Consider the following 26,673-nt stretch of genomic DNA (forward strand, 5'->3'; position numbering starts at 1 on the left):
TATGTGTGCAGTCAAGCCTGACAGGAGCAGCGCTGCAGAAATCTGACTAACTTCCAGATCAGGTTGAGCCCCTGCCTCTTAAACAGGGGAAGAAAAAGAATCCTAAGCCAAAATAAAAGGTGAGGAGCAAATCCATTTCCTTGTGCTGTCAAACAATCCCCTCATTCACTGCTATCTAAATGACATTTAATTTGATGCTGCTGTTGATCTCTCCGATACCCTGAGTGCTTCCAAGACATCTACTCTGGCTGTCGTGCCACACTGGCCAGGTATGAAGGAGGAGAAATCTGATGAGCCGTCACACAGCACCATGCACACGAGTGGGCGCGCGCACACACACACACACACACACACACACACACACACACACACACACACACACACACAAATGGTGGAAAACATCCTGAAATAAAACCACAGGTTGCAGGTCTAATTTCTCAGGATACACCGGGTCATGTGAGACAGAGGTGGAAATACAAATTGGGTTAACACGCATGTCCACGCACTCCTAAAGCTTTCTCTGGAGCTCACCTGTTACCATCACAGCTTTGTCTTCCATTATAAAAACATTCAACTATAAGACCAAGACATCACAAGATAAACTTTTGAATTACATTTTTGCTAGGGGGATTCATAAACGTGCTCCTCTGTTCTTTTTTTGTCATTTTGTTTTTATCCTATGTTATGTACAGGCTGATGAAGCTCAGTGCTGAAACCATCTGCAAATAGTACATAAGACAAGTCTTTCTTCTCCTCTTCTCTCCAGTGACCCCTATTGAAGACAGAAGAACGAAGCATCTGCAATCTAAATACCAGCGCTGTGTAAATTCCCATCAGTGTGCAAAAAAAAAGAAGATTCTCATCATCTTTGACACTGGTTCTGGGTTGAACTGATAATCTGGAGCGGTCATGATGGAAGGACAATAAAAGGACACCAATTACACACAAGCACGTGTTGGCCCCTTGATATTTTTGTCCCGGACTAATGAAACAGTTTTATACGAGTGGATCATAACAGCTTCAACTAATAACAGTAATGATACATGCTACTGGTACAGATGCCGGTGTATAGCATGGGTAAGATTATACGATCATTTATAGCTGAGCTGCAATACCGACCAACATAATGCACAAACACCATCACTGGCACCATACAACAACACAAACAAAGTCAGATCTAAATGCAATTTTAGCTTAAAGTCACTTTGACAATGGAGTTGATACTCAATTCAATGAATTATTGAATTGCCATAAAACTAATCTCTCCCCAATTTAAATCTCGAGTCAGTCAAAAACTGACTACAGTGTCCCAAATGAGGATGTTTAGTGATTTTCTTAGACTTAAAAAACAAGCGAATATAAATCAGTAAGTTAAACGTCATTTGGTTTTGAATTGTAAATTTGATAAAACAAGAAGACATCACATTTTCTGACATTTTATAGATCAAATAATCACTTGAACAAGGTACAACCTTTAGTTGTAGCCCTTCTTAATAATATAGGGGGTATATAAAGTATGATAATAATTATCAAGTAATTTAAATGCCTGTGACTATGAATTGCCAACCAAAATAATTTAAATAATGCAAAACAAAATAACTAATAACATTTTTGTGATATCAAATGAATGTTAATCATGCCATGTTTGGGATGGTATTGTGCCTTTTGTAAGATATCATCTCTCCAGCTGAAGTTAATGTAAGTGGCTGCATAAAGTCTGATCTAGACACTCCAGCAACCACAGGGTTACACTAGAACATTAGCGCAGCCTCGTAGAGGAATTAGCTCATTAATGTAATGGTAACAAGATGGAATCAGCCTCCCTGGGGAGAGATATGGCAGGAGCATCTCGGCAGCTGCCGTTTTTTTTTGTAAATCACTCCGCTTATCTGGTGGGAGGAGGTGATCAATATGGCAGCATCACTGTAAACAGATAATGTAGCGCACTCTGGGGCTCGCGTCTGTACAGCAGCCCATTAGGCCACACAGCAATCCAGATGACTGATAGCGATAAGCAGACAGCCGGGCTGCGTCCTTGTGTTGCATCTAGTCATGAGCTGCCGGCCGAACTGACCCGACTGATTCAAGGCACAGCGCGTGACCTCTCCTGCACTTTACACGGTTTACGAAACAGGAAAAGACCTAATGAGACTTGTTTTGAGAAAAATGTCAACTATTAAAATCTGTGTGTGGGAAAAGTTTCGTTATTCTATGATTTTAGCTATTTTATCATTACCGACAACTCAATCCAGAATTTGACTGAACTGCAAGCGGAAACACAAGCGCAGAATCTTCACCTCCTCCTTCTTCACCACAGCATGTCAAGGACATGTCTTGAAGCCAGACAGGTATTGTGTGTACTTAAGCTAGCGCGCCATCCTGCACGGATGTGCCAACAAACCCTGAAAACAAACGCTTTGCGCCAGAAGACAGTTTCTCCCAATTTAAGATAATATTTCTTCTAATTCAGAAGTCTGCTTGAAATTCCCTCAGATTACAATGATTGAGAAAGAGAGACTACAAAAAAAAAAAAAAAAAAAATCAATATACATGCAATGCCCTTTAAAAGCCTTATAAATATAAGAAGCATTTGTCCATTAGGAGAGACTCAGAGACCAGTAAATGCTAATGAATGGGAGAGCAAGGCCATTCGAGTCCATTACAGAGTCCCACTTGTGAGTACAGCAGCATCTCTGAGGTTATCTACTGGCAGGCCATGCAAACGTCAGACCCACAACTCAAAAATACTCCGTACTTTCAATGATCGATGGGACACGTGTGCTTTTTGTGTTTTGAGAGAAAGAATGAGTACAAATTGATTACAGAAGTGGAAATGCTTTCCATTTCTTGAAGGGCAGCGCTGTTATTCATCAATACATTTTGAGAGTATTTATCGAGATGAAGCAACTATAAACGGTGATAAAGTAGGCTAGTTGACATGAGCTCACTCACTTTATGCAATTGCAAAAACAGTCACAAAGAGGAAATACAGCAGTGTTGTTGGTGAGGTCAGTGAATGAATGCAGGCATAGAGAAGTCATCTGGAGGAAGGACTGTAACAGCTGAGGTCGTGCGAAGATAGAGTAGATAAAACATTTAAAAGTGTCCCTGTCTTTTAGGTTTAGCAAACACAATCTTTCAACAATGTGGAAACTTTTTTCTGGTGATAAATGGTAGCAAGTCTATGATGTACTGTCAATCATAAACAACCTGTTTTTAATAGAGAAATAAAGATCTAAAATAATAAAAGGGTTCACTTTTTTTTTCTTTACATTGTCTAAGCTGGTCCATATGTGTTTTCATAATCTAAGTGCAGCCCTCTTTGCCTTCGTCCAATAAGAAACTACCAGAACATAAACATTGAGCATTAGATTATTACTTTCTATAGACATTTATTAAAAGAGACTGATTCTTCTGCTATTTCAGAGCAAGTTAACAGAGGAGAATGGACCTTTTCCAGTCGGGTCATCAAGCAGGTTCTGTTCATATTAGATTGTTCATAAACAGATCCCACAGGGAATGTCTGACTTTGCTGAAAATTAGTACACATCTGTTTTAAAAAGGAACTTAAATTTAGACTCGCACCCAATAAATAAGATCACACTCAGTCAAGGCTAATGAGGCCACAGGTCTCAGCGATGACTGGTCAACATTTCCAAAATCAAACTTTCCCAAACATAAGCTAAAGAGACAGCTCACCCTGCTGGTTTGAAACAGAAACTTGATAAAGTCATGACCAATAAACCTGCAGGGCACAGCAACCGATATCTTGTTTTGTGCGGCGTGTTAAATCACGGGGAAAAAAAACAACACATCCACTTTAAAAGGATTTATGTAACCATAAATATTTCAGTTTGGTGGCGATACTCACCTGAGGGGAATACGGGGAACTGCAGTGGGTGTGGGAGCGGCAGTGATGACCTGCAAAATTTGTTCCAGAGCAGACAGGCCACCGCCCACTTGGAAGGCCACTTGGTCTGCATTGTTCTGTCAAGGGAAGGACAGAGAGAGAAAGAGAGAGTGAGACAAACCGAGGTACAGTCAGGGGACAGCGAGCCGCCGGCTGGACAGGGGATTACATGGCTCTCAGCAGAGAAGCAACCTCTCTTTCTCCTACTGGGGCGAGGGATTGAAATCTGAAACAAAGTGATCCCTGAAGTATTCCTGTTTAATCTCAAAAGTGCCCAACCTGTCCCCGCCCCACAACAGTCAAGTTTCAGTGGAAGGCTCTGCAGGCTCCAGTTAGCACCGGGGTGGTCTCACAACCGATGACCACAGGCCGAGTGAAACTGAGAAAATGTAGCTCGGGTGATCTAAGACCAGAGCATAATTCAGACAATCATTCTATTCATTTGGTATATTTGAGAAAACTATTGGATTCTTATTATAAATCAAACTGCATTAATATTGCATTATTACCATCTTTATCATCTACAAAGGTAATGGTACTTTACCTGTTGTGAAGGGATTAATGAGACATGTATTCCTGTTCAGAGGCGGGTTTCTTCAACATTTAACACCTGCTCAACACACACTTACCGAGAGCCACTGAATGGTCTCATGTCAAAAGTGATATTTTGACTCTGGTTCTGTTCAAATTTTGTTTCTTTTTATTGTTTTATCCATTTTATTTACGACTAGTAAATCATAGTTTTCAAATAAACAAATGAGGCGACAACAGCGGATACGGTAACATTATTGAATACATTATTTTCTACAAACAGGCTTTAAGGTCCTCACCAATATTACGGAAAAACATTTGTACGAGGCTATAAACCCCAATTCAAAATTGACTGGTTGTGAGACAAACAGTAAATACCTGGCCAACTGCTGTTGACGGCAAACTTTTACACAAATTGAGATGCTTTTTAAAATTTACTTTGGTGTATGAGCATAGCATACATAGTGTTGGCATAGAATCCTGTGAATTAGTGAGGCATTTGGCAGATAGTGATTTCAAGTCAATTGACCTTTTGTGGTGTTATTCCATATTATGGAACTCTGCGAGTACTTGAAAACTGTGAATAGTTGTTGTGTGGGGGGAAAAAATGATTTAAACACATTTTTGCCAATCTCAAAAGTAGGCTATTTATGGCATTTTAAACTTAAGAAATACCAATAGAAAGCTTGGTTAAAAAAATACCCTTTGAGTTAAATGCATCTCACTCAAATCTTAAAGAAACAGCAAAGAGGAGAGTTAACTTCCTGGTCACTCTGAGGTTATTTTAATTCGCAGTATAATTTGAGAAAAACAACCAGAAAATGATTTATTCTACTGAAATCAAACTGCTTAATATGAACACTAAAAGTTTTTTTTTTATTATTATTTTTTTTTATTATTTACTTTATTATTCTGTTATGTGTATACTTTAGTCCTTTTGTCTATTTTTTAAAAGTGATGGTCTACACTTGTATCAGCTTTAGGCACACATCCTTATTGCACAATTTCTTCTGTTTTTTAGTAGACTAGGCGGAAATAAATACACTTTACTTAGAAGGGGTGATTTTTTTTCTTTTCCTTCTTTAATTTAAATCCATTGGCTCCTGTCTTTTAAGTGAAATCCATTTCTCACTTCATTTACAATATGAAGGATACAAATAAACGAACTTTGCCGAGGAAAATATATCCACCCAGTGCATTGGATTTATGAATACATGTAAATAGACGGGCAGGGCCCTCCTGTGATGACAGAGGAACTGACAGCAGGTGGGATGCTGTTGCTACAATGTTTTATACATCAACAGGTACAAAACCAGAAGTGAGCATTGACTGTCAGGCATGTTTGTGCCTGGCTCGACAATGAGGAAAGGAACTGGAGGAGAGCTGCTGATGGAGGTTCTTCTTCACACAGACACAGAGGACTGTGTTACACTGCGGGTCACTCCTTCACCTAATGACGTTACAGTCTCCTCCGTGCTGTGACGGCAGTAAAATCCAGCCACTTCATAGTGCTTTTGTTCCACACATGGGAAGTTGCCAACAAGCCCGAACACATTGAGAGAGAAGCGCTTTACTAAATTACAGATAAGCTCTTCATCTGTCATTCATGCCCGCTGCTGCGGTAACTGCTCCTCAATTCCGGTGTTAAGACACACACGGTAGACGTGCTGAACAATCATTTCAAGTTTGACACTAAAACGTTAAACACGCTACTCTTTGCCTGAGACGTAATGAGAAATGTCTCAAAGACAGTTTCAAGAGTCAAAGCAGCGTTTGAAAAGGAGCTCATTGTGACTTCCTCTCTGTACATTGCCAGTAGTTTCCATTCCTAATCAATTAGGTCTCAATCACCGAGTTTGGCTTAACCTCTCTCTTAACCCTCCTGTCAACACACCAACCTAAAAGCTCCAGGGCTAAATGAGAAAAGGCAGCTCTTTCATAGCAGCTTATCAAATGGTATTAAAGGGGGTAAACTGGGACCTGCCCAGTCCTGGCCGTCTCCTGCCAAAACTAGACAAGAGTTTCTTCCCCGTTAGCTCCTTTTCTGCTCCGCTGACAGATTTATCTGTTGTGATGATGGAACAATACGGGTGAAAAGATTAAGTTCAAACTACCTGACGTACTATCTTTAGGGGGTCTATGCATGCACTGGTCCACAGAAAATAAAAAGTATTTCAGTGAGGACACATTTCAATAAAAATATTGTTACTTTGCATGATAGCCTGCAGTCTGTGAATGGATCTCGTTGCTGTGCAAGGCAGTTTGACTTTCTAAACAAATGTAACAAACATCTCGTGATGATATAATCCTTTCTACAGACCCACGGCAGGGGTAATTATGCTTTATAAAATAATTATGTTTGTATGTAATTAAGTGATAGTGTATGCACACAGGAAGCTGAATTTTTATACAAACTTTTGTTTCTTTAAGAAGGATACACAAATTACATTCTTGAGAGAGAGCCACAAAAAAGGTCCTTGACCCAGTGTTTAAAAGGATACTTCAACACTTATTTGATAGCTGCTAATCTTATCTAACTGTGGTAAGACTACAGTTTCCTCCCTGTGCATTTAGGACATCTTAGCTCGGAGATTGAACCAAAGGAAAACAAATAGTTGTGCCAACTCACTGCATACCGAATCAAAAAAATTTGGCCACATAGTAATGTTGCAGGGTTTGCACAGTCTTGCATAACAAAACCCGAGAGATTTGGATGAATAGTTGGCTGGCCTGCTAACTGACAAGATATTATATGCTAGTAAGACAGGTTTGGAGTTGTGAGAGAGCAGGCACATTGGCAGGGTAGCTCTAGGGATGGCAATGTTGATTGTCCACCAATTTGAAACGGACTGAGAAAAGAAAAAAAAAGAAAAAAAAAAAGATGCCATTTAAAATTGTGAGCAGACATTCAAGTTCCCCAGAGGATGAAACCTGCTTGAGTGAGCCACTGACTTTTCCTGCAGTCTGTGGCTTTAACTGACATGTCGAAGCAACTGCTGGATGGATTGGCGTGAATTTTGGCACAGACATTTATGTCCCCTGTAGAATAAACTATAATACTTTTGGGGGTTTCTTTAACTTTAAATCGAGCAACACCTTCGGGGCAAAATCCTCATTTGTACAATCTCTTGATTTTTGATGAAATATTTTCAAAACTGAACATCTTATCAGCATCTGCCAAACTCAGCAAACTGCAAATATATATATATATATATATATATAGATATATATATATACATATATACATACACACATATATATATATACACACATATATACATATATATACACACACACATATATATATACACATATACATATATATACACATATACATATACATATACATACATACATATACTTTTAATGCCATCTTACTGTTATGCCTTGTTATAATTCTTCAATCTTTAATGTAATCATATTTCACAAAACACAGCCATGTCCCTTCAAGTTCTAATCTGTCTGTGCCTGGTGACAACCTGGTAGAAGCGACAACAAAACACAGTAACAGGATGAGCGGCTAATTTCCCCCAAAAAGAACAAAAAAAAGAGGAAGCAAGGAAGGAGCATTAGGACACGAGTGAGAGATAGCTCATGAATTATAAAACAGGGTGACTATTGTTACCCCAGCTGATGGGATGGCTGAAGCAGCTGGTAATTCCTGTGACGGTGTCCGCAGACCAGCAGACGAGCTAAATGGCTCTCTGCAGTCTCCTCCCACCAGACACTTTAAATAAAGCGGAGAGGAGGGCTGCCCACCAAACAGATGGACAACAAATGGCAAAGTTCATTAAGGGCGGACATCCAACTTTGATCTGCGCCTTTAAGTCATGGCTTCACTCCCTCAAAACTACAACATAAATGACAGAGAGAAGAACAACAGATGAGCCTGCGCTCACATGAATTTCATCATTATACTGTGAGCTAAGTCAACTGGAAACCACAACAAGGCTGCTGGAGTAAACATTTTCAAGTCTAAACTTCTAAGTATAAACTTGTGTGTTTACAACACATAATGGTGCATGCTTTAGTGAACTGTTTAGAATTATCGTTTTCCACATTTGCCCCACGCTCACACACTGTTTATTTGATAAAATAAATCAGGATTAATCAATCGCCAGTGCGGCACAAAATTCAAACCTGCCACAGAAACCACAGACAGCTTTCAGCTATTACTAATAATACAAGAAGCTGAAAAGCATTTCACACCCTATTAGTTTTGTGGTAACCCCCCCCCCCCCCAACAAAAAAAAGAGTCTGTTTGGGAACACATGACAGCCTACGGTTAAAAAAAAAAAAAATGCAGAATAGCAACCAAAAGATATTTTTAATTAATTATTTGGTTGTCCAATTATTGAAAGGAGGCTTCAAAGATAATGATTTGCAGGTCACATATAAAAACTGTTAAGTGCCACCCAAGAAGTGATAACATCATTACATTTATTATAGCTGCCAAAGGAACTTGTTCTTACTGTTGACCATGTCAAAAATAAATTCTTTAAATGTAGGAAGATAAAAAAGCAAATATATTTACTGGCAAATTAATAAGCACTAATTTACAAATGTTTTGTAGTGTTAGTTGATTAAGTATTTTTGGGATGAATTACTTAGAAATTTGACAACTAAATTAATATTCATATCAGCCAATATATCCAAATTATTTAAACTAAATATGAATCCCTTTGTATTTCAAAAATGATGTATTTAAAAGGCTTTGTTAATAGTACATGTCAAACACACAAGGCAAAATAGACATTTGGCCAGATTACTGACACATAACTACAACATCTGTTTTTGTAACTCTCTACAACTGTTTTCTTAAAACCAAAGAATAAATGTACAACACAGAAACGCTTTAAATCAAATGTGGCAGGAGAATAAGTTGTTTTAGAAAAAAATTCTAAACTGAACTAAATAGCATGCTCCTCCCTTTTGTTCTGGAACTGCTGATCTGGGCTGTATCTGTCAGTCTGCTGGAGGCCCATGCATGAAACCCTGTTATCCTGCCACTCTGCCCTTCACCTTCCCCCATGTCCCCAGATACAATTCCCTGCAGCCCCGCTGCTCGGCCAAACCAAGCTCTGACAGCTTCCAAATGAAAATGTAAATACAGTCTGCAGTCTTTGGCTCTAAGAGCAGCATGTTTCTGACAGTTCCTTACCTGTCATACACGTTACTCTTTTCTAGACAGGCTTTAAGTAAAAGCAGTGGTAAACACTTTGGGCAATATATAAATACATGCGCTTTAATAAAAAAAAAGGCCCGTGTGTAGCAAAAAGAAAAGAGCAGCACATTGGGAAAATTGCTTTTCTCAATCACCCAAAGTAAAGAAAAAAAAAAATCAGGTTTGACACAAAATAAACCATTAGAGGCCACAGAGGGAGAAACACACTGGGGTCAGAGACTAGACGTAGCCTAGAAAGTAAAGGAGGAGTGGGGGGTGGGGGGTGGGACCCAAATAGCAGTGCAGGAGGAGAGGGGAGGGTGTTGTCTAAGGAATTAGCAGAGAAAGTGGAGACTGAATCAGATATGGGGGAGAAAAACAAATCTTTAGGTGAGTCAACGACATGAGAGATGCTTGTTAGGTCAAATAATCTAAACGGCCCTGACTTGAAGTGACTCAGGGGCCAGACAGCCATGCTGATGGAGACTCTATTTATTTGACTTTGTCAAGGGATTAGAGAGGGAAGTGCTCCCCAGGCTGCCTCATTGGCCAATCATGGTTAGACACAGCTTTGGGTAGATATCTCTGGAAGAAGATGGTGAAGTAGAACTTGACAAAATAAAAGTGTGCTTTTATAAGAAAACAAAAGGACCCCAGACAGAGCCTTGAACTGCCTCTTGCCAGCGACACTGCTGTTCTCCTGTGGCCCACTGACCTCTGACCTCCCTCTGGGAATATGTGGAGCTGAGGGGAGGAGCACTCGTGTAGTAACAGCTTGTGTGCTACTCACATCACACTGGTCTCCTCCTCTCTCCTTACAGGACGCAGTGCCACCCACCTCAGCCACCTCTTTCTTCGTCTCTCTGGGGAAATTCGGTAATGGCCTCTCCAGCCGTCCCTGTCACCGCTGATGGGACACCATAATCTCTCTATCCTCACGCCCAGAGGCATGCACAGTGGGATGTTATGATGGCTCAAACCACAAGTTGGCAGGAAATTTATGCCTCGTTACAGGAAGTGGGCTGTATATTCTCCTCATCATAAACATGGTGGCAGGTGTTTTAATTCCTCCCCTCAGACTCTAATTGATGTGAGTTTTACTGTAAAAAAAAACAACCCATCATACAACAAAGCTTCTGTGGCAGATGTTTCAATTCAACTGCAGTTATAAATGTCTGCTGTTATATCTGACAATTATAGATATTTATACAGCTGTGAATAAGCTAAATCTTTTTTTTTTTTTTTTTAAAGGCTAATTCACTTGCCTTTGTTGAACCAAGTCTTTTGCATCAGTGGCATTTCATGTGGAAATCCAATTTAGCATTGTCTAAACCAGTGACATCTGAGTCGTGCAAGCCACAGAGACACAAGACAAAGCTTGCCCTCGTGTTAGGAAGCTCCTCTATTGGTACCATGTGCACAATGAAAACACTGTTAATCTGGTCTTCGTTAGCCAATAACCAAAGGCAAGTTGGTTTGGAGTAAGTGATACTCCACATTGGGAGGGTGAGACACAGCAAAAACACAACTCATCACTGAAGAGACATGTCAAAGGGCTGGCATGAGCTATACACTACGGCAGACTGTTTGGTCTAAAGCAAAGCAACCAAACAGAAGTCTCAGACCAGCACATTATGCACCCAAAAGGGAGCCGAGGTCACAACAGGCGGCTTTGACATGTACATTAAAGAAAAGTTCAGGTGCATAAAAATATAATGCATAGCCAAGAAAAAAAAAAAATCCACATATTTGAATCACATTGCCTGCTGCATAGGTGGAATTCATTTGCTGCTTTACCTGCTTCTCTAAGATGCGAGAGATCTCTCCCAGAGTTCTGTCCAGACCTGATGCTTTGTTGTTGGCCCACTGCCCACTGTCTTGGCCCTGCAGCTGCTTCAACAGGTCTTTCACCAAACGCTGCAACCTGAAAATAAAGGAGCCATAAATTACAACAAATCCAGTCCTTATTCTCAGGGCTCCATGATACCAGTAGAGCTTAAACTTGATTGATTGATTAGTTGATCGAGAAGAAATTCTGTTATTTTTTTAAGTCATTTTTCAGGCAAACATTACAAAAACATTGGTTTCTCCTTTTGAAAATGTGAAGTATTGCAGTTTATCTTTGTTTTCAATGACCATAAACTTAATATCTTTTGTTTCTTTGGGTGAATATTCAATTAATCGACTGCCAAAATTAATCTGCAATGATTTTAATAACTAATTTAAACTGTAAATTATTTGTATTAATGCCTAAACAATTACAGACGACAGCCTCTCAAATTTGAAAATGTTTACATTTTCTTAGTCTTTTAACAAATTACAAAAAAATATTTGAACAACTAAATGAGTTAAACCTGATTAATGGACTGAAAGAAAACACTAGTTTCAACCTTAAAACTGAATAGATCTTTTTTTTTGTTTTCTCCATTCCTCATTTCCATTTTCTGATTCATAGAAATGATTGAGAAAATAATCAGAAGAATAAATAATTATGAAGATAATGCAACCTTACATCACATCATCAGGGTAATACATTCAAAATCAAGAAAAACGTAAAATGAAAACACTTACTTGGCCTTGTACGGGGAGTCAGGGACCTGAGTCTTTGCCTCCAATGATGTCTCATATTCCTTTGCCCTGCAGAGAGAGAAGTAGGTAAAAGTCTTTGAATCCTAGGAAAAAACGTGTTTGGCTCGAAACTAAAGAACACAACGGATCAAAGTGAGAAGAAGGAGACAGAGAGAGAGAGAAAGAGAGAGACAAAACAACTCAAACGGAGTCTGTTTATTTGGCCTGTCAGCCAATCACCACGTAACTTAGCTTAAAATAATCAGACATAGGCTCTGTGGGGACGCATGGTCTGCTGCCAATGCCTAATATAACTAAGACTTAAATCCATCTTTAAATTCTCCTGCTATTACTGACAAGGGAGGCTCAAGTTTTTCACTGCACTCATTGTCAAACAGTTACGAGGGGTCAGAAGCAACACAACCTGTGTTTTCAATGTATCACCTCCTGAAAGGTCACCGTCATTGGGGGACTGGTATCTCTGTGGCATTAGGGCCAACAGACAGATTCTAAGCAACACAAACTGTGTGTGTGTGTGTGTGTGTGTGTGTGTGTGTGTGTGTGTGTGTGTGTGTGTGTGTGTGTGTGTGTGTGTGTGTGTGTGTGTGTGTGTGTGTGTGTGTGTGTGTGTGTGATCGAGGTGGCATATTTATCTGTCAATCAAGCCTTCCCAGACATGATAAGTAACTATTGATCAGAAGTCGACAGGGCACCTTCCGGTTACCCATCTCTACACTGATAGGATCAATCACTTCCTGGAAGACGACAGGTGGATTTGTCCCAGCAGAACGTACCTGCACCAACCAAAGCCTGATGTACTGCCCATGATCTCTTGTATCCAAGGACAGTCCTCTGACAGACACTCGGATAACTCACCTCAAGACTAGCAGGACGACGAGATAACAAAACCCTACAAGTGCATGGTCACCCAGGACATATATTCAAGCATTTAGACCGGTGGTATTAACATTTTGTAATTCCTGGTTTTAAGTGTTTAATCATTAACTGTATCGATGTAGCCATTATAAAAATAATAAATACAAAAAAATGTTTTCTTCAAAATATAAAAAATGCCTTTGTATATCCATTCCAAGATAAAAATCTAAACAACAAATCTGTAAGATCAGCCACACTGCTAGAAAGTATATATATATACACACACACACACACATGCATGCATATATACATACATACATATACACACACACACATACATATATATATACACACACACAATAATATTCTTCTGATGGTAGTCATTTTACTTGTCATTCAAGCAGAATAAATAGGTAGCAAAGACTTGCTTTCAGAAGGGCCTGAACTATATTCACCCTGTTTGGCATTCATGATATTACATTATGAATCGCTGACAGCTTTATACCTAATCAGGTTTAACAGGGAGCAATTGCTGAGCAATTCATTATGGTCATGTTTAAATGGGCAATAAATCTCAGATCAGCAATAAGAAAGAGAGAACAGATCTATAGTGTAAGACTTCATAACAACAAATCTTAATTCCTTATAGAAACATACTTCTCTCCAGTGCTGCAGAAACAGATTTAAATCACTCCTACAATGCATGCAACACAGACCTAAAAAGTATTATTTCAATTGCATTAAACCTGAAGAAAAAATTATATTAATATTCAAACGTCTCAGTGTAATCCATTAAACTTGCGTGTACATTGCTAGGGATGTACAGTATGTGTTACATGTACAACCAGAACCTTTTTCCCTTAATCTGAGGCAGCAGTAGAATGAGTTGGCCACGGTTACCACCATATACTGTATTCCATACTTCATACAGAACTGTCTTTGTATACACACAACAACACACTGGCTACTCTGTTCCCTGCTCAGCGAACCACAAGCAACCAGCCACAGGCGAGCAGAGTACCAGAGTCTAAGTGGAGACTTTGGTTTCCAAGTTCAGACACTAACTGACAGGCTACTACCATGAAATTTTAATAGTTTCTTTTCTTTTCTAATACATTTATTATTAAAGAAGGCTAGCAAAACTGAAAAAAGGGGGGAAATGTGGGCAAAAATGTGTACGCAACACAACAGAGCTGCATGTGGGCCCGGTGAAAAGTGCTGTGAAAACCACTCGCGTTTTACGGACACCATACGGTGTTCCAATAAAACGCTTCATTTCCAACCAGTGGTGAAGCGGCTCACCTTTATGTTTACTGGGGCTCTGCGTTATTTATGACCTCTGAAGGCCTGCTGCCTTTGAGTGCTAGCCTCAGCAGGACTGGTGCGCGACTGATGGTGAACAGAGGCGGCTCATGTTGTCATTTTCTCGGTACCGCTGAGCCCCACAAAGCCAAAAACAGCAGCACTGAAAATAAAGCAGTGTAGCAGATTGGGTGTCCTATAGTTGGCTCTTTGGTCCTTTAAAAAAATTTTTTTTTTAAATATATTTTCTTTTAAATAATACAACATTGTCTTTTTAGAAATCTCAGTCATGGTCACAACCATAGATCAATCATGATAAGAGGTTGGAGGCTCATTAAGTCTGCCTACACTCACAGATGGACATGATAACAAAGGAAGAAATGTACTCCACGAATAAAGCCCGTCTAAAATTGTCGAGACAGACTCACGTGCGAATGGTTAAAAAAAGACTGAAAGATGTTTCGGAGGTCATCAAGACACCACTACTTGATTACTCCAATCTTCAAAACAATGTTTGAGATAATAAACACAACTGATGGTATTATAATAAGCATGTATGAGTCTTTAAAAAAAAAAAAAAAAAAAGCCCTCACTCCTATGATTTCTATTATAACTCCTCCCCCCTCAAACAAAAAAAAAAAAAAGGGTAGGCTTTTTTCACTAAGTAACGTTGCCCTAATGTTCCAAAACAAACAAGACCTTGAAGATTTAATATTGTACCTAGATTAATAAATCATAATTTATGCCCTCTTTTGAATCACCTCAGACATTTCAACTAACAACTTAAATTATTATTATTATTGCCAAATACAACTGTGTGGTTATTCCAATATCCAATGTTGTTGTTTTTTTGCTTTCTTTGTAGTCTTGCTCAAAGGAGAAGGTATTCAAACGAAACTGGTCTTGTTGTGGTGTTTGTTTGGGGAGTAAAAAAAGCAGTCATGTTCATAATTTTTTTTTAGGTATTCCTTCTTTCTATCCTGAAAAAAAAAATGTCTTACAAAAAGTTTATTTTTCTTAATACAACACGTGTGTGAAGGTAGCAGGAACTGGAATGGAGCAGATCAAAAATACTGTCTTAAAAATACTGATTGAGGCGTAATAATTAACAACAAAACATATCAGCAATGAAGAAGGTAACTTGTAATGTAAGAATTGAAATAACATTAAACTTTTAAGATCACATTTTCAACACACTCTCTGGTGTATTGTAAATGGCAAATGGACTGCACTATAGCACTTTCCAAATGGAGTGGGACACAGCTGTGTTACAAAGCCTCATTCAGCCATGCAGGAACACTCACTCAAAGTGCCGGCCTGGTCACGGGGACACTTAGGGGTTCAGTGAAGTGCTCAAGGACAGGAGTGGCAGGAGAACCAACCAGCAACCATACCATGGTAGACCTACTCTAATTCTTAGACCACCGCCGCATCGTTGAGTTGGTAGTTTATGTTTGTATATAAAGGCTTTATGTTCTCATTGTGGTGTGTGTTAGTAGCACGGTGTTTATCTAATTACATCTTCAAGCTCGGGTGCAACAACTAATAATGAAATTATAAAAAGGCCGGTGTTGTTTTGATTCGGTTTCTGAAGAGTAACAACGAGTTTTTAAATTGTCCTTCAGGGTCAGTTTTCTGCAGGCAAAGATGGAGGATGCTCAACCATTTTAAAGCCAAAAACAAAAAGTAAAAAGCAGTATTACTGAAGTGCGCTCTTCTATTCAGGTATTTTATTGTTTAAGTAGATGATGATGGAAGTCATATCTTGGTTTATACCTCTATAATTATTGTTACTGTATTAATGTCATCCTGCTTGTAGTGGAATCCTCCCAGTAATCTGCATCAATAACATCGTACAGTAACTACTGTCAACATCGTGTCTCTCTGCACTCCCCTCCCTCTCTGTTGTGACTGCCAGTTAAATTGATTGAGTTCGGGTCCAGGTTCTGACACACGACAGTATCACCTCCTATTTGTTGATTACTATTGATTTTCTTTGATACTTCATTTAAAAATCAATAACTCAGAAGATGGAAAAATAGGCACGGCTCATTCATACTTTAACATGCATCCTGTACACCGGGGGAGGCTTCAGATTTGGCAGTGCCATGGCAGCAATTTGGAGGAAAGCTCTTTACAGGTGAAAGCCGGGGACCTGCGGATCGATTTGCAGCTTTGCTCTCCAATCACAGAAAGTGGTCATAAATTAAGATCATCAGTGTTACTTTGTAGACAGCCAGGATGCACATAACATCTGCTTTCCATCTCCTTGTCACTCATAAAAAAGTCCTGGCACAGTTTTGTCCTCTGTGCCTGGGAGAGGATGGCGAGGGAGGCGGAGAGAGAGATGGACTGATGAGAGGAAATGGATGCATTACCTGGAGTTCATCCTGGCACGGAGCTTCTTTGCCTTCTTCCGAGCCTTCTGCCGCTCCTCTCCATCCTTCATGCTCTCAGAGGAAACAGAGCTGTCCGTCAAAATATCCACAATGTATTTCTTCAAGGAAAGATGTTCCTATAGAGTAGGCAGAAATCCATACATAAGACACCGCTGGCAAATTACCATTGTACAAATACTTACTTTCCATGACTCATTGATGGGGTTGTTATAAGTACTTTTACTCAAGTAGAGTTGTAAAGTACGTGTACTTTACTTTTTCTATTTTCTGGAACTTTGACTTCATTGGTAAACGTTGGTAATAGAGCAGTAAATATACACTATCCCTTACTCAATATAAGCAGAAGCAACACACTTAAGATGCAGCACTGACTATACTGTGTGACACATAGCTGTACACTTCTCAATAACACCACTGGATCCTGTAATTACCTCCAATAGTCTTTTGAAGCCACCTGCCCGCCCACGAATGTGCTAAAGGGCTGGAGGTGTTGCTTCCTGTCTGGCCCTGTCAGACGATTCTGATATTTCCACTAAGAGACAGGGGAATGTAACCCAATTTAAACAGCATGATGCATGTGCAAGAAACCAATTACCCAATTATGCTGTCATCCAGCACCCCAGAGGATAGGATGGCCTCAGATAAAGGGTTTCCATTCAGCATTCGAGCTAACCTGTGTGTGGGATGCCTTACCGTTTGGTCAGTGTTTTCCCTGCACCTGCTGACTGAATAGAGGTTTCCACTGAGAGGCGTTGTAAAAACAGGTGTCGTTAGGTGGCCTACAGTGTGCAAAAGTGACCTTATGCCACAAAAAACTACTGACTGCATCTAATGGATTCTTCAGTATCTTCACTTAAAGGCACTAAAATCTATTTTCTAAATGAGCTTCATATTTTGAGCAACAAGGAACTGTGCTTTTTTTTTTTTTTTTTTTTCTTCCCTCAAAGGGTTGGGTGTGTGCAACTCCAGTAATAAAAAGGTCACATATTTCTGTGCCCCAATCAAAAATATCACATTTGAAATTTAAACTTGATGACTGTTTTGGGGATGTTGGCCAACGATATCAATCAAATCTGATTTACCACAGCACCACGGTCCTAATGATGTCAATAAGCAGAGGCTGTGGGTGTTGCTCTATAAGTGTACATGTTTTCACAAGAATAAATGTTCAACAATAAATATATGAAATATTCAAGTTTTTCCATAAGATTTAAATCTCAGGCGCTTTATGTTGATCAAATAGCTAACTTAATAGGAATAAGTTGTCATTCAGTTGGTAACGGTAACACGAGTAAAAAAAAAAAAGGGGAAAAGGGATGGTGATAACTTTGGAATATAAAGGGCAATGCAAGTGACGGTATTACATTTCCTAGGAAGGGGGTGTGTGTGTCTGTATCTGTATGCGCACACCTCTGCCCTCTCCTCACTGATATTACAGGTCAGTCATGTCTCATGACCGTAGCTGTCCCTTGCTTGGTGGGCAGCTGTTCAGTAATCTCTCTGAGAGGCTATCCAGTGGACGAGCCACTCACTTAATGGTATTGCTTCAGTCACACACCCAAAACATCATCTGTTGCAAAATCACACCGGTTGCATAAAAGGAACCTGAAATATGAGAGTACAACATTGACACACAGACTATGATTTAATTTTCAGTCTCTGGGAGGTTATTGCGCATGAAAGTATTGCAGACTTTGAGCATTTGAGACAAGCGGAGTCGATGACAGACAGGTGTCGACCACTGAACTGTTGTAACAAAGCAATGAACACAACGCCATCAGGACGTTGCTATCGCACAATAACACAGATCGCCTCTGGTGGGAGAAATGTCATACCACTATAAACATCTCTCCCTTTCCCCCGACACAAACGGATCTTTTACAGATCTAAAAGAAAGCCTACACAAATACAAATTCTATGGGATGTGTCCATCCACTGCTTCTTTTGTCACGTACAAAAGCCCAAGTGGTTTGCTCGCATTTGACATGAAACAAAACGCTGTATTATTTCATGTTGGCTCTCTGGGTAAGATATGTTACTGCATTGGATTAGGTTACTTGTACTACAGCGGTTTACATGACATTTTTGTATTGAACTGCATCCAATGACATTTAAGGAGGCCACAAGTTACACCAAAAAAAGAACAGAAGAAAACTCTTCATCTACTGATTTTTTTATTCTTAGTATTTTAAAAGTGGATAAATCTTTTTGTTTTTATGTGAAGAACACTGCTTCGTTGCTATACTTTACAACAGTCAGAATTCAAAACAGTGTGAGGAGGGAGAGGCTCGCTTCAGCTGGCAGTCTAGATATTTCATCACGGTTCTCACTTTGTGGCTATCAGTACAGCTTCAATGACAAGCCCTTCAGGACTTCAGTGTCTCTGAGAGGTCAGTTCTGATACCCTCTGCAGCACAGTGATCCCTCTACTGGTTGTCCTTGCCAAACACTACAGACATGCACAACAGGAGAACAGTCTTTCCTCAAAGAAATATATATATACATACATATATATATATATATATATATATATATATATGTATATATAAATAAATAAATAAATAAATAAATAAATATCCTGCATCATGTTAAAGCAGAACAGATGGTGAGTAAAATGAGCGGATACAATCCCAAGCCCTCTGCCCATACATCAATCCGGGCCTGTTGATAATCACTGTATTTTCAATTTAATTCACAAGTCTTGGAGAACGAAAGAAAATGACTAAATATGAAGGTACGGGGCATTTGCCGCCAGCTTTTGCTGAAAAACTGTGGAGTGACCTCTGCACAGTTGAACCAACCATCTTCTTTTTAATTAAAATCTTTCATTGCAGGAAGAGTTATGGAGCCACAGTCTGGAAAATAGTTGGCAGTGGTTTGAATGAAATAGTGAACATAAAATTGCGGTTTGATATAAATAACAAGCGGGCACACGAGTCCATCCAAACAAAGTCTCCAGACATGCACCTATTGGATGATTTGCTTTCATATATAATAAGTAAAAGTAGTTATGGACATCTAAATCGTATCTATTAGAGATACTACAATGACTAGTATCATAATCCTGAAATAATCCTTAAATTGGCAAAGTATGACATTCAGATAAAACCAGATATTACAAGGAGGACTTGACTGATTATTACTGACACAAATGTGTATGGTGGTAGAACAGTAAAGCCTCAGTATTATGGTTACTGTTAAAGCTATATAATACAGAAGGAGACACACTGCAAATGTAAATGAACTATCGTTCATATATGAACTGTTAATTGTATTATATTGGGGAAGTGCTTCTCTCCATTGCCTTGTTTATCATACTGTCAAAGAGGGAAAAACAAATGATCTGCATTCGAAAAAGGAAATGATTTAGAGGAAAGGAAGGCGGGGGTATCAATTATTGCCCGCTGAAAAAAGCTTTGAATGAAGGAGCTGCTGGGGCCAAAGGTGCTGCGTATAGCACCAACAGTTGTCAGCCTCACAATGAGCACTGCTGAAAAGCCAATCTCATATTGCAGCCCGAGAGGTTACCTTGCATTAACGAGCTGCCTTCCCATGGAAAAGCGCCCCGTGACAAAAAAAGCCTGGAGACAAGGGGGTGATGTCAGCTCTCCACTGAAGCGCTGAACCCGAACTGTGTACATTTCAAGGCCCATTTGTAATCTGACAAAGCCCGCAGCAGAGCCTTGGCAGTATATAAGGGGATGCATAAACAATAATAATGACCACGTCATAAAAGACAACTGCCGTGTCTCTTTGTCTTTTTACATGACACAGGCAGCAGCGAGGCAGTATTCTTTGACAGAGTGAGTGGGTGTTTGTTCCCCGCAGGGTGTGGGTGATACGCACCACTTCCTCATCGGAGAGCTCCCGTCCCTGGATGCTGCTACTGTCTCGCACGGCCTGCTGGTGCCTCCTGCCCTTGATGTGGCTGAACAGGTGCACCTCAGAGGTGATCTACAAACACAAACACAGCGGTCAGAGGTCACTGCTGCGGACACAATGGCGATAGAGGCAGGAAAGGGTCAACAGGGCCCCATGTTGCCCTGGTGAAACGATATACCACTCTGACATGTACAATGGGGCGTGACCTGCCTCTCCTGAATCTCAGTTTAAAGCAAAGACTTAAGAAGGGAAATGGGATTTGTTACTTATACCACATTACATGATCTTTTGACAATACAATTAAACACAACAAAACAAAAGTTTATCTTTTTTTATGATATTGAACTTACAGCAACAGTTTAACATTTAAAAAAAAAAAAAAAAAAAAAAACACAAAGAGAGACCACAAAAATGTGAAACAGTAGACTTATCATACACGTCTAAATAAATGTTGTGCCGGTCTGAGAACTGGCCAGTGCAGGAGGCAGGTGTACAACGGCCAATTTGGGATGGTTTGGTTTTAATGTCATTAAATAAAGTGCTTGCTGCTGACCCATCCATGATCTCTGGTGTCAGATGTCGGCCAAAGTCATTTAACATTTTAACAAGATTCCTTCTTTCATCCTCCACCCTCCTCTTTATCTGATGCCGGTTTGAAGACTCAAGGTGTCCTACCTTTGTTGTCGAGGTAGCCAGTTAATCAGAGATAAATGTGTCTGCTTGAAGATTTGCTGCCTGATGCTTAAAAAAAAGCATAATCGCGTACAGTCATGAATCTCTATGTTTAATCAATGTCGTTAAATCCTCATTTAAATGTGCCTTCTCCCAAAAATTGGAATCACCTTCATGTCAACATTTTTGTGGAAACACAGTCTGCCAAATAACACAGCGCAGTTGTCCAGTGATATTCTGGTGCAGCATTTGGGTCATTTTGTTTTCTTTATCCCCAAAGACACATTTATAACTCAGGAGATGACACAAAAATAATTAAATGAAGGGTTGGACAATTTGATCTCATTTGAAATGAATGAGTAAAGGAATTTAACATCCCCGTCCCTTCAATAACAGGAGTTGCAAAAAGCTGTGCTGTTAGAATCTGCATAGTTCATTTAAATCCCTAGTGGACATCAATAATCCCTGAGAATGATGGGATGAAACTTTACATACCACAACGCTGCACAGGGAGCACTGCTTCTTGCGCTCATATGGTGTCAGTTTGGGGGCGTAGTCTGTGTTAGCATGTCGACCGCTGCTGAGCTCAGCAGCTTTCTCTTTCCTCTGTTCGATTTGCTCCATATGCCTGCGGCTGCTCTCATCGTGCTACGGAGGAAACCGGAAACCGTGAGTAACCTGGGAAACGGGGACACCTGCACGGTGTCCGTTAAAGAAGCGAGGTAGCATGAGGGGGGAAACTTACCTTCATCTGAATTTTCTTCTGTAGCTCCTCCATGGCCTCTTGTTGAGCAGCACTGAGAGCAGCCAGACGCTCCTCTCGGTCTCTTCGGATAGAGCATACAAAAGAAGTGTAAAATTATTGTAAAACGACTTCTAGGAATCAAAACTGGTGCAGCCACCTGTGTGTATCTGCAAAGTATTTAAAATTTTTGGACACTCTGTGATGTGGATTGGATAAAACTGCCATTTTTCTCATCAATCTACGCTCAATACCCCTCAAAACACGTTTCTTTTAAATCAAAATAATTATAAAATTGAAAGTCTCAGTATTTGCTGGGGCACTCAAAACTGTGGTCAAATGTACTCTGCTTACTTGAAGTGACATTTACAAAAATTGACTGAAGTCCATCTGTGGCCAACTAAACTGTTTCCACATAGTTTATACATGTGCGTATAAAGGTCCCACAACACACACTGCATGTTCGGACAAAAACTGAGCCACAATAAAATAGAGGCAAGGCATAGATTAGGGCTCACAGCATAATCATATAAGAAACCTTTTCTAAAGTTTTTAGTGGGAATAAATTTGCAATTTCTAAAAACATGTTTAAACTTTGTCATTATGGGTAATTACGTGTAGATTGCTGGGTGGGAAGTCAATTTGATCTCTAAAATTGAATGTACAATGTATTTCTAAATCCACTGTAGACTCCTATACTAAAGGGATTTTAGGACTACACACCTGGCTCTTTCCCGTGCCGCATCCTCTCTAGCTTTCTCTTTCTCCTGCTTCTGCTGTTCAATACGAGCCTCCTGCTCCTTCCTTCTCATCAGCAGCTCCTCAACTCTTGCCTGCCGCTCTGCTTCCAGGACCCGCTTACGTTCCTACAGAGGAAGCAGAAGATAATGAAGATGCAACCAAATGTGAAAATTACTTGGAGGGAGGGGGGGATACAAAAAAAAAAAAAAAAAAAGAGCCCAAAACGTATTTTTAGTCACCTGCACAGCCTCATCTCTGGCCTGCTTCTCCTCCTGTCTCCTCTGTCTCTCTTCCTGCAGTTCGTTAAGGCGTTGCTCGTATTCACTTAACTTGGCCAAGGCATCGTGCCTCTTATTTTGGGCTTCCAGAGTGTTGATGAAAGCGATTTCATTCACCTGTGCAGACATATAAACGTATGTAAGAGGATACAAACTCGCACGAGGTATATAATGACTGCAAACACACTTCATTCTTATGCATATGGTTACAGCTTTTCAGGGCATCCACTCCTCTACCTTGGCTTCTTCTTCTTGGGCCTTCTTCACAATCGCCTGAAGTTGCAGCTCTCTTTTAAACTCCGCATGCAACAACTTTTCGTCCATCATCCTCCGACGCTGCTCCAGCAGCTCCTCTTTCCATTTCCTCACCTCCTTCTCCTGCAGAGAGTGAAGAGAAAGCAGCATGGAGGTGATGATAAAAGACTGTACGGTACATTTTTCAGGACAAGACAGTCAATGGATTCTTGACCTATCAGTTTCTACTGTCTCCTGTAAGTCCGTGTGGGGATTAATGAGAATATACACCACTTCATGTATTTGTGTGGTTAACCTGACTTATACTAGGACTCACTCATCTTGCCATGGCCTGGAGTAGAAAAACAAACTTCATGAAAGCGTGTTGATTTTGGCCGGGGGGGGTCTCTCTCACGACTGCCCGTGGCCAGCTGGCCTGGATGCGACTGGAAGGGGTTATAATATTTAGTGATTCTATCGGGCAGTGTGCTGACAGAACCTCTCGTTGTGAGCCAGGCTGAGCTTAGCTTGCATGGAGTTTCTTTAGGGTGCTTTCCATCAAGCCGGCACGGCTTACTCACCCTCTCCAGGAGCTTCTGCAGTTTGAGCGTCTTTTCCTCCCGCAGTTTGTCCCTCAGCTGCTGCGCCTTCAGCTGTTTCTCCTCATGTTTCTTCTTTGACTCGGCAATGGTCCTGTCAAAAATATGGAAACAAATCATTCATCTCTTTCTGTCCTTATCAACAGTGTGTAAGGCAGACATAGACACTAACAGACACTGGGTTTAGGCATTCTGGGTGGTAACCTAAAAAGAAAGAGGTGAGACATAGTAAGTGGGCCTTTGATTCTCAGGTTAAATCCTTGTCAAACTGACCGGACTGTGTAGATTTGTAAATATGTGTCATAAAATAAAGTCGGCAGGTGAAAAAAAGATGTAATCAACCAACCACAGAATAAAGAAAATGTTTTGTACCTTTTGCGTGACGGTGAGGATAATTTTTCATGCATGTGGATCCCATGTCCAGGAGGCCGAGCAGGTTCTTCTTCTACCATGTCCCCCCATGAGGTACTCTGACGCCACGGTTCACGAGCTACAGCACAAACAACAAAAGTAAAATAGCCTTCAGTGTCATGTTTGCCTTTACAATGAGCCGAGTTGTCAATTAGATGTTTCCCTTCATACCGTCATAATCTGCCAGCATGTCAATCCAATCCATATTGACTCCACAACCTCCATTGCCGATGGCAGTCTGTGGTACAGATTTGTGTTTTCATGTCAGTTCACAATAAAGCTAAATAAATTGTAGTCAATATTTTTTTTTTTTAAAGAGGCTGGGAAAACCAAAGTTATCAAATATTTACAAGTATGAATAAGCATGACTGAGCTTACAGAGAAGTCACTTTCATTGTCAGTCTCAAGGTCATTGTTCTCTGCTTGAATCTCTCTGGTCAACTGCTCCTCCTCAGCAATGGCACTGGCGATCGCTTCTTCGTTGGCTTTCTCCAGACGGTCTGCCAGCTCCTCTTTCTTGGCCAGAACCTCTGCCATGGACTGGGGCTGAACACATGGCACATATTCTACCCTCAAACACATTTCAAACTTCATAGATCAACAAACTGCACACTCAGTGACCAGAATATGGAAATTCCTGTTACTGTAATGCCATCCAAAGCAATGATCTCGTGATACATACTGTCTTTGTAAATATTGCGAGCACCTATACATATTTTAGATCTGTGCAGTTGGTCTGTTTTGCACATGGGTGCATGATCCAAAGATTGAAGGGAAATATCAAACCAATCACAGTTTGTACCACACAATCATCACAAGTATCACAAGTGAGGAAGCATCCAAAAGTCATGCATGGCACATCAACAGTGAGGGTGAAGAGATGGTGGAAGGAGGCAACTGATGGTTTTGCTCTTATGAAACTGTCAGTTTACTAACAGGTTTTAAGTATTTTGGGTAGTTTATGCATTTTCATGATATGGTAAAAATAAGGGAATGACTCACAGCATCCAGGGCAGCAAGTACTCTGAATCAACTGCATAGCTAAATGAGGACAAGCCTTCTCAAAAGTTATGCATCTTTTACTTGAGGTATGTATGAGTAGGTTAAATCGTTCTGAGTGTAAGCAGACAAGTATGGCCTGAACGAGACGAGACTGGTGGGAAAACTAAGACCAAATATCATTCACTGCAGATTTGAATGGAAGTTGTTTCTCCTTGCTTTCATTCATCACCTAAAAATCTAACAGTATTCCAATCAGATGTATATTTATCCTCGATTAAGTGAGTGGAGCTCTGCGTTTACATACTTCATCACGTTTTAGAGTCGAGACAACATTCGCCAAAAGATTTAACACTGGGTTGAATACAAACTGGAAACTTCAGTTTTCTACTGTGCAGAACTACCAAAAGTGCCCAATATAACTAATCCAAGTTCAGATATTACTTTAAGAAAACACCCTGGGAGTACTTGCTAGAGTACAAAGGCCATCTACTCACAGCTATTCTTAACAGTGAACTGTGCTATAACAACACTACACAGAGCTATGCAGTCTTGCCTGCACATTTGGTCTGGAGGTTTCTTGAGACTGACTTTGTTTAGGCGGTGAAGGACCCTTGGGGGTCCCTGCCCTCCCAGCCCTCCCCTCCCTCTGCTCCTCCATCTCTCAGCACTCACAGTAGAAAGCTCTGTGGGGTCCAGCACACTCTCCAGTTTCACCGCTGCCATGGGAGCCTCAGCCTGTCCAGGAGCAGATGTAGCCATGCCCTGTGACGCGCCCCCCTCGGCCACACTGTCCCCAAAGGCCAACAGCATGCCAGGCCCATCCGTCTGGGGGAGATCTAGGGATGTCGTGAGAGCCACAGCAGGGACTGGGACTGATAAAGTAATGTCTGTTGGTGGGACTGTGGCTGTGGATGGGGTGCACTCTGGGGCTTGGGATGGGGCAAGAGCTGCTACGGGGGGAGGCGCGTCTTCACAGGGTGCGTCGACACACTGCCCCGAGTCTTGTACACTCTCTGCTGGGGGCTGCACCGACAGTCACACACACACACAAACACACGCAAACTCAATTAAAGACGTGCATATTTCAAGCAATTCATGAGAGCAATAAAAACAAATTAAAAGATCAAATGAGTCAATACTCAACACACGGCTAAAAACACAAATCATGCAGGGGATCTTGTACTGACATGCCCTCAACATCCAGTTATGGTCAAACTAAGCAGAGAGACTGGAAATACAGATTTGTATTTCTAAATCAGCCGATGGCTGTAACACACTCTTACCAAGTGTGTCTTGATGCGTCGTCAGAGTATTCATTTCATGACAGTGAAAATGGGCTTTTCTGCCTCTGAAATGTCAGTC

The 26,673-nt window shown here is 40.5% G+C and overlaps 1 protein-coding gene across 4 annotated transcripts in view; it reads right to left on the bottom strand.

Moving 5' to 3' along the window:
• scaper (S-phase cyclin A-associated protein in the ER) overlaps positions 1-26,673 on the bottom strand; it is a 57,420-nt gene that overhangs the window by 19,522 nt on the left and 11,225 nt on the right. For 3 of the 4 annotated variants that reach the window (XM_069708672.1, XM_069708671.1, XM_069708673.1), the window contains 15 exons: positions 25,984-26,334; positions 24,688-24,855; positions 24,481-24,547; positions 24,271-24,388; positions 23,881-23,992; positions 23,303-23,443; positions 23,027-23,182; positions 22,770-22,912; positions 22,050-22,131; positions 21,800-21,952; positions 20,597-20,704; positions 16,730-16,866; positions 12,177-12,242; positions 11,403-11,529; positions 3,872-3,987 (listed from right to left, as the gene is read on the bottom strand). In XM_069708672.1, coding sequence (XP_069564773.1) covers positions 3,872-3,987; positions 11,403-11,529; positions 12,177-12,242; positions 16,730-16,866; positions 20,597-20,704; positions 21,800-21,952; positions 22,050-22,131; positions 22,770-22,912; positions 23,027-23,182; positions 23,303-23,443; positions 23,881-23,992; positions 24,271-24,388; positions 24,481-24,547; positions 24,688-24,855; positions 25,984-26,334 — 2,045 coding nt within the window. The remainder of the gene's footprint in view (positions 1-3,871; positions 3,988-11,402; positions 11,530-12,176; positions 12,243-16,729; positions 16,867-20,596; positions 20,705-21,799; positions 21,953-22,049; positions 22,132-22,769; positions 22,913-23,026; positions 23,183-23,302; positions 23,444-23,880; positions 23,993-24,270; positions 24,389-24,480; positions 24,548-24,687; positions 24,856-25,983; positions 26,335-26,673) is intronic. The other variant, XM_069708674.1, reaches the window with a different exon arrangement.

The sequence above is a fragment of the Brachyistius frenatus genome, unplaced genomic scaffold, assembly GCF_029030835.1.
Source record: "Brachyistius frenatus isolate BFR_SWC_R1_liver_20210118 unplaced genomic scaffold, ASM2903083v1 Contig_77, whole genome shotgun sequence".
Lineage (NCBI taxonomy): Eukaryota > Metazoa > Chordata > Actinopteri > Embiotocidae > Brachyistius > Brachyistius frenatus.